The sequence below is a fragment of the Triticum dicoccoides genome, chromosome 7B, assembly GCF_002162155.2.
Source record: "Triticum dicoccoides isolate Atlit2015 ecotype Zavitan chromosome 7B, WEW_v2.0, whole genome shotgun sequence".
NCBI classification, from domain to species: domain Eukaryota; kingdom Viridiplantae; phylum Streptophyta; class Magnoliopsida; order Poales; family Poaceae; genus Triticum; species Triticum dicoccoides.
Window position 1 is genome coordinate 701,968,311 of NC_041393.1, and position 9,010 is coordinate 701,977,320.

A 9,010-nucleotide genomic window follows, 5' to 3' on the forward strand; every position below is an offset into this window, starting at 1 on the left:
GAAAATGTTAACTGCAGCTGCAAAAAGTTTGAGTTTGCTGGAATCCTTTGCTCTCATTGCCAAAAGGTACTTGATATCAATAATATCAAGCATATTCCAGGAGAATATATCTTAAAACGGTGGACAATTGATGCCAAAGTTCTAGATATAACAAGCAAATACAACCCGCATGAGAACCTAACAGCAAGAATGTCTAATCGCTATAAGGAACTGTGTAGAATGTTTGTGAAAATAGCTGCTCGTGCAGCTGAGTCAGAAGAATCATACAATAAGGATGTTAAGTGTGCAGAGCAATTAGCACAAGATGTGAAAAAATGGTTGATGATTAGAGTTGATCCAGATTTGGTTAGCGTTGATCCAGATTTGGATAACTCATGTACTAAAGAAGGTACAAACTATACTAACAATAATTGCCTAGACTATTGTAAAACAAAGTCTGATATTTATCATTATAGTGGCAGGTGTGAATATCCCATCTAGTAGGATTTCAAAACATGGTGAGGGGCTTGCAAAACCAAAAGGTAGGAAGGTCAAGGAGAAGACTGTCAAAGGATCAAAAAGACCCGTTGGCGGATTTGAGAAAGCAACTTCAAAAAAGAAAAAGAACACAGATGATAGTGTACAACAAGAGACTCATGGCCCGTCAATGGTATCATACTTCATCTCATCGTGGCTTCTAAAACATTCAATTGTACTGACATTTCTCTATCAAATTTTAGAGGGTCCTTTGGAGAAATAGACTTCGAAAAAGAAAATGAACAAAAATGATATTGTACAACTACAGCCTCATCGCCCCTCAACGGTATAACATTATCACTTGTTTCTTTTAAAATCTTCAACTGTAATGACCTTTCTCTATCAATTTCAACAGGGTCCTTTAGAATTTTTCGGGAACCAAATGGGTGCATATCAATTACCCTACAACACTATCGTAACTGCTTCAATGCAACCATCAGTTGGTAACATCCCGATGCCACCACAGAGCCAACAACTGTTGACGGGATTCCAACCATACAACACAACAGTGGTAGAAGCAATCCACACTTTCAAAGTTTCGTTTTTTTTCCAAACTTCGTTGAAACTGAACTTTGCTACTTTGTGCATAGTGTCATCCCACAAACCACATGTACGCCTATTTACAGCAGCAGAACTCTACTCTGAATCCCTCCCTGCACGAGACCATTCGGGAAAATCAAAGCTTCTTTCTTCAACCAAAGTCAACATCTATCCTAAATGGTACAATGCAGCCATCAATTGGTAAAACCATGTCAATGCCACCACAAAGACAAGAACAACAAAATACTCTACTGGTATAACATTCCACCCTTTCTACTTTTCCAATTTTGTAAACTTCATTGAAACTGAACTTTGCTACTTTGTGCACAGGATTATCGGACAAACCACACGTACACCTATCTACAACAGCAAAACCTGGCTCCGAATCCCTCTTTGACAGAGAATATTGAAGCCTCTAACTATAGTTCGATGACAGGACAAAATCAAGGCTTACTTCTTGAACCGAAGGCTACATCTATTATAAATGCTACAACACAACCATCAGTTGGTCACACCACCCTGATGCCACAGACCCAAGACCCACACAATACTCAAGTGGTATAACATTCCATACTTTCAAGTTTTCCAATTTCTGAACTTCAATGAAACTGAAATTGCTAATTTTCTGCCCAGGGTCATGAGATAAATCACATGTATTTACAGCAGCAACACTCGGCGCAGGATCCCTCAGTGCAAAGGATCATTGGAACCTCTACCTCTAGTATGATGACAGGACAAAATCAAGCTTCCCTCAATCAACCGAAGCCAGCATGATCTATTTTGTTGTCGCGTGTTTTATCTCATGTGTTTTTTGACCTCCAAGTTGCAAATAATTTTTATTAGAACTTATACGTACCATCAACTCAATGCTACTACATCTTCCCAATCAAATATACTAGTTCACAGATATATTTTTAATGCAATGGTACTAATTCATAGAATTAGCTATGAAGAATTTTCCACAAGCATCGTGCTCATATGAGCCTCTAAGCTATCCTTCTCTCAGTTTAAGTTACGATGACAGGGATCCCAATGATCCATTTTAATTCTGCGAAATATATGTACACAGAACCATCTATCTGAATGTCATGCTAAGAGGCATAGAGCGAACAGAGAACAGATTGACAATCGGTCTGAATTTAGCATGCAAAGAATCTTAATTTAACTGAATGAAAGCAGAGTAATGGAATTGCTATTAGCTTTCCTTCTCTGAATTTAACACGCATCAGATGGGAATGCCACAAGAAGAAGTGGAAATTACCTATGTTCAGCGGAGGTAATGTTGTATGTATGAGCTGCAATCCCTTTCTTCTTCCTCTCTGAGTACCAAATAGATGGCGCTCATGCTGCTGTCCTCGACTTCCTTCTTCTGGCCTCTTGACCCCTACTCCACAAGCCCGAGGACCAGCCTGCCAAGGACACGCCGCCCTCTTGCGTGGCCGTCCCACATGCTACCGCTAGGATCCGCGACTCATATTAGCGAGGACGGCGCCGTGGAGGATCCCGTTCCGACCGAGCTGCTGCACGACCAGTCCCAGCAGGCGCACCAGTGCGGAGGCCAGCCGAGACGGAGATGCTGGTCTAGGAGGCGCACGAGGCCGGCGGCCAGCCTAGCTGGGAGGGAGGTCTAGCAGGCGCAGGAGGTCGGGGGCCAGCCTAGCCGGGAGGGAGGTCTAGTAGGCGCACGCGGGCGGCAGCCATCCGAGCAGGGATGGGGTGAGATGCGCGACTGCGCTCGCCCCGAGTGGAAGCTGCACGACAGCGCAACGAGATCCGCTCGGCGTCGGTGGGCACCGAGCCTGGAGGCTGGAGGAGCAGGAGCAGCAGAGGGACATGGAAAGCTTCGGCGTGAGCTTGAGTTCAGACCAAGGAAGAAGAGGGATGTGGATAGGAGTGTATCGATACAGATGCAATCGGTATTATGATCTGTATTTGTTTTTCTTTTTGGATGAGAAAATCTGAAGTGGGAGGGGGTGCACTCACAGCCGTGCGAAGGCTGTGTCGCACGGATGGTCGCATCAAGCGGCCGCAGGCAATCCCCGTCCGTCTGAACGGGCACTCACTTTGTTTGGAAGAAAATTAGTCGCGTACGAGAAGAGCTTCTTGATTCACTGTGTTTTCTTGTGTCACGGCTCAAAAAATTAAAATACAGGAGGTGTCGCTACGCCAGGACACATTATGAACATGACAACAACCTAGAAGTTATAGGCCGGGAGCAACTCCACAGCGGGCCAACACCAAGACCTTATTTGACTGCCCCTAAGATTATCCTCCGCAGGACTTCTCTGTCTTGCTGTTGGATTTTTTTTTCCGGGTTCACCAATGGATTGTTGGAATTTCACACAGGATCGATCACATCAAATCACGATGAACACACGCACACAAGAAACTTTTGTCAAAGACACGTGTCATGCCTTTCTTTTCTCTCTTTTATTTTCTCTTCTTTTGCCCACCTCGGTATTACAAAACCCTAACATTCACGGTATTACAAAACCCTCACGCAGGTCGTGTATATATATACACGATCCGGCTAGACTTGACCGACCCTACTATGAACTCATACTAGACTCGGACACGAGTACTTCCTAAATTAATCACCCGCCGACCTTGATTGCTAGGCAAACCTAAGCCGGACACATATAGCCAACTCCAATGCTACTACAACACGTAGAGCTAGCTCAAACAATATCAAACACCACGTAGACTCCTTCTATTACTAATCAAGATTACTCTAACATGGATGAGACTTTGCCCCGTTGTTAGCACCATGAACTTATCATTTATTCCCTTCGAGGCTCAGGGCCACCAATCATCTCCCTCAATACAACCATTTCCGGGAGCAGCCACGTTGTTTTTTCCCCCAAACAGAAACCTTTTATTCAATTCCTCTAGGTGACAGGAATACAAATGAGGTGTGTGCGTCCACAAACCCTACATACATGGGGATGGATCCGCTGAAAATATAGGATACCGCTAAGGAAAACAAGCAACCACGCCTGCTGACAGAAAGTGTGACACAGCCATGCAAGAACGGGAAGGTGCAGAGCTCTCGTCGGGTCGTTGCACTCGCACAGCAAACTGCATCCCTGGCTCATTCGGCCACCATGAATAAGTCATTAGCAGTGTCGTTATGCTACCAACTATCAAAATGATTATTGGAAAGATCAAGCTTCCATAACTTTGGCAGATTCCCGACGGAATATGGTATTGGTCCAACGAAGTTGTTTCCTCCAAGATCTAAAACTGTAAGGTTCTTTAGGGCCCCAATGCTCGGTGGCACTGTCCCAGACAAGTTGTTTGCACCCAAAACTAGCCATTGAAGCGCGACAGATAGATTACCAATATCATATGGTAATGTGCCCCTTAGCTTATTTGTACTTAGGTCCAGTATTATAAGCTTGGATAGATTAAACAATGTTGCTGGAACTCTACCTGATAGCCTATTCTGACCGAGAAACACCGCCCGGTCCTTTGTCATGTCCGGCAATTTCCCAAGCTCTTCGGGAATGCTTCCTTTGAGTTGATTGTGGGTAAGTCGTAGCTCTTCTAAGTAAGTGTTGTTGCCGAAGGTTGGTGGAATGTTTCCCGTGAGGCTATTAGTGGAAAGGTCAATTCCCATTAGATTGTAGAGGGAACCTATATTTCCAGGAATCAAACCCACTAGCATGTTAGAAGAGAGGTCTAGTCCAAGGAGTTTGGAACAATTTGTAAGTGCATTCGGAATGTTCCCCTGCAACAAGTTGTTCTGTAGGTAAAGGATCTCTAATCTTATAAGACAATTGAGAGGGGGCAACTGGCCAGAGAAGAGATTGTTGGATAGTGTAAGTTCCTGAAGGAAGGTTAGATTTCCTAGAGAGGGTGTGATTTGGCCTGTCAAGCTCATGTTGGCAAGGTTTAGTACTGTAACATGCTCTGGGTGCATTGTGATGCACTTGATGCCCGACCACATATAGTAGTGGATGTTCTCATTCCAAGAGCGCAAGGCTCCTCTTGGGTCCGCTCTGATGGCCCCTTTGAAATCAAGCAGTGAATGGTGGTCTGTGGTGTTACCATGAACTATTGAGCAATTAATGTCACTTGCTCCATAAAACAACCCTAAGAGCACCGGTAGAACAAGCATGGCGAGACCCATGAGGTTTATGTTTCCTGCAAAAGGCCAGACATGCATTTTCAACATAAGCTCCAAAAGATTACAAACCTACATTAGTGCATACTACGTCACTTTTACTCAGTAACTTCCAATGCAGATAGAGCATTATTTCACCAATGGGGTTGCAAGGGTAAAAATGGAAAGTGGTCATAAATTAGCATTTTATTTTTGTAAACATGTTTGTATTATATGCTCACCGAAGAAGATAAGCACACTAAGGGGTGTTCGGTTGGGCTTAACTTTGGCTTTTGCACTTGGCTTAAAAGCCCGGGAAAACACCTATTTATGGACTTTTGGATTATACAATCATAGGTATATTTTTTTTGCTTAATACCATCGTAGGTGTCCTTTTTGCCTATAAGCCAAAATGCAAAAGCCAAAGTTAAACGTAGCCAAATACCCACTAACTCATAGTACTTCGTTGCAAAGTGCAAGTCCAAACATGGGTACATAACTACATATGAACCTAATATTCAAAACTTCATGAAAAAAAAGCATAGCTCTATTTTTGAAAATGTGTGAAGAAAAAACTAAAAGGCAATACATATGGTAACAAGCCTAACCAGAAGACACAAACCAAAAGAGATTACTTTTTTGCGGATTTGCTAAGCATATGTTGTCTAGCCACGTCATCACCAGCAAAAGATATGAAGACGATTGACGGCTGCAAGGGTGCTTGCCAGCACAGCAGAAGTGTGGGGCTTAGGGGGGTGACCGGAACGGCGGCGGTAGGCAGGTATGCATGGGCTAGAGAGCGGGTAGAATGGGAGGGGGAAATATGAACAGTAGCCACACACGAAGGAATAACATGACTTATCCATAAATACTTTTTCAGGCAACTGACTGATGAGTGCTCCCTCTTTTCGAGGATAACAAGTCACAAACTGATGATTATTTGATAAAAACTACTAGTAAAATAAGGACGAAAGACCAAGTCTAAGCACCAATTTCAGGCTTTTGGTTATCGGAAACACTTCATATAAGACGTGTTGTGGTGCCATAGTGGTACGATGGCTAATCCAACGGTCAGTTACAGCTTAGCCTTGCGCATGAACGGTGCGATGTGGGATATCTTATAAATATTGGATGGGAAGTTTCCTACGCGTACGTGGCAATGTTGTTTGGGTTTTGCACATGATAGTATAAGCCAAAAGCATACTATAAAATAGGTGAATTTTTTTTGGCTTACAAGCCAAAATGCAAAAGCTGAAGTTAATAAGCCCAACCAAATACCCCCTAATTCGTAGTTCTTCGAAGCAAAGTGCTAGTCTGAGCTTGGTACATAACTACATATGAAACTAATATTTGAAACTTCACAAACAAAAAAAAGATTATACCTCTAATTTTTTTTAAATATGTGAAAAAACAGCAAAACAATATATAAGGTAACAAGCCTAACAAGAAGACTCAACCCAAAAGAGATATTTTTCGCGGATTTGCTAAGCAGCGGTTGCTTAGCCGCATCGTTGCCGGTGCCATGCAGAGAATAGGAAGAGGGTTGACGGGTGCTCGCAGGCGCATGAGAAGGGTGGGGCTTAGAGGGATGGTCGGAACAGTTGTGGCACGACAAGAGAGGCGGCTCGGAGAGGGCAAGGTGGCGCACAGCGGCGGTAGCCGGTAGGCAGTTAAGCAGGGGCGGGAGGGGAACAAGATGAATAGTACTAGGCTATGAAAATCGACTGATACATGGAAATTTGGTGACTAGGTGCTTCCTTTTATAGGATTACATCCCAAGAAAAGATGATTACTCGACACAACTACTAGTATATCAGGACGAGAGAACAACTTGCAAAATAAATAAATAAAAATCAGGACGAGAGATGGTAGTTGCGAACCTTTGATGGAGCGCACGGTAGGACGACAGACCTCTTCTAGCTTGGGCTTCCCCTGGTGGTGGTGCGTGAGAAAGGTGAAAATTGGATGCTCAGCTAGGTAGCTAGCTCAGGCCGGCGAGGGGTTTAAGAACACTTGCGCAGCGCCCCTCACATTCACACGCTCGGGTCGCATCAGCCATCGTCACTGCATTATTTCATATTTGACATACAACGCAGTGCAAGTCAAATTTTATTTCATCTCCCCACCTACCTGCGTTGCTGTTTCAGCTGGACAGAATATATTGCGGCGCAGCCAGGCAGAGAGAGACCTTCTGCGCGGCATGTCGACAAAATGCAGGGTGCACAACGGTTGGGTATTCAACATCACGAAGAAATCAACATTTACTTATGATAGGAACGTCCTGGTCCAGATGTCTGACAGATACTAGTAGGATACAAAATGGCACAAGTTTGGACCAATGAGGGCAGGCACAATTAATTCAACATCAGCAACAGCTAATATGTAGGTATGGCCTTTGCTTGCCACTTGACTCTAGATAGACAGGTCATGCTTTTTTCTATCGCAAGTCGCATAACTATATCAAATGGCAGCTCCTTCAGACCCCACACCAAGATATTGTGAAAACAACCCTCAAGTGGATCCTAGAAGCTCTTGGACCATTGACTTCTTTCATCAACCAAGTGTTCATGTTTCCTATTTGTGACTACTACCTTTTACATAATTTAAAATTAGCTAATGTTACAACAGCAATTCACACGTTTCAGTGAGTCGCAATGCTCACAGGCTACAGTTTAACAACCCTACCTAGTCGATCATAGAGTTGACTGAGATCAGTAAGGACAAATGTAATAAGCTCCGCAACAAGAGTCAGCCAATTAAACATCTACTTTGCTACTTACAGCCAAAACTAAGGGATGTAAATTGTATTCTAGAGAGCATATGGCAAGCTTAGGAGCCTATAGTGAGAGAGCGCCAGATGCAAACAAAAGATTCCTCCGAGAAAACTGCAGTTGGAAAAAAGCAGTTAGTTGGTTTTCGCTCAACACGGTAACTATCATATGTTAACTGATGAGAACGGTGGATGGAAGGAGAATGGGTTTCTTGTTAGAAGTATAATTATGTTTAAGTTAGAGATTAGGAGTTAGAGATAGGTTTGGTTTCTTTCTTTCTTTTTTTGCTCTTTCTGCTTCAAGCATGCTAGAGCACATTCCAATATGTGTCTATGTGGCTCACAAGTTTGGAATATCTAATCTAATAAGGGATTGCAAAGCTACCTTGTGACGTGCAAATTAATCTTCCTACATCCATAAATCGTAAATTCACTGTTGTTTGCTTGCTTCCCCTGAATGAATTTTTTAATCAAACTAGATGCCTGGTGCAACTCATGTGCCATGTGTCATACGCTCCAAATCAGATGGCTGCTACATGGAGATATATATTTTTCTTCTGCTGCTGCGCCATGTATTATAGATTCCTCCTCTAGCTAGCGTTGGCTATGTCCGGAAGGTGTATTGCTGCTGGTAGCCAGACCACTGTAGTGAGTTACTTAGTTGATGCAGATGCAACAATGCTTTCTTGTCCTGCCTACAAACCGCTGCAAGGTTATTGGTATGTGTGTATAACTGATGCAAGCTATCAAATCAGATATTGATGTTGTGTGTAAAACAATAAAATCTTTTTGCTGTGTGTAATAAATGTAAAGCAATCGAATAAACTTGCTATATGTTGCTTAGCTTATTTACGGGAACATTTTTCTTAGGAACAAGAAACCTTGACTGTTGGAGTTCAAAAAAAAAGATCATGCGGCCTATATCGATCCCAAGTCTAAGGACTAAATAAGTGTAGACGTGAGGGGGAGTGTTGATTTTCTTAATTTGTTACTTGTCAATGCTTAAGTGTGTGTGTGTGTGTGTTACTAATAGTCTGAAATTCGACAAGTGAAGCAATAGGAGCACATGTGATAGATGT

At 43.0% G+C, this 9,010-nt stretch overlaps 1 protein-coding gene across 1 annotated transcript; it reads right to left on the reverse strand.

The window, feature by feature from the left end:
- Window positions 1–4,189: 4,189 nt before the first annotated feature.
- On the reverse strand, window positions 4,190–7,363 carry LOC119339448 (putative receptor-like protein kinase At3g47110). The gene is made up of 3 exons (XM_037611501.1): window positions 7,350–7,363; window positions 7,042–7,142; window positions 4,190–5,202 (listed from the first exon to the last, which is right to left on the reverse strand). The coding sequence occupies exons 1-3, from the start codon at window positions 7,361–7,363 to the stop codon at window positions 4,190–4,192; spliced, it is 1,128 nt and encodes a 375-aa protein (XP_037467398.1).
- Between the last annotated feature and the right edge of the window lie 1,647 nt (window positions 7,364–9,010).

Coding starts and splice junctions, on each gene's coding strand:
- LOC119339448 (XM_037611501.1), bottom strand. Junction 5,203..7,041: donor TACCGTGCGCTCCATCAAAG/GTTCGCAACTAC, acceptor GGCCTTTTGCAG/GAAACATAAACCTCATGGGT.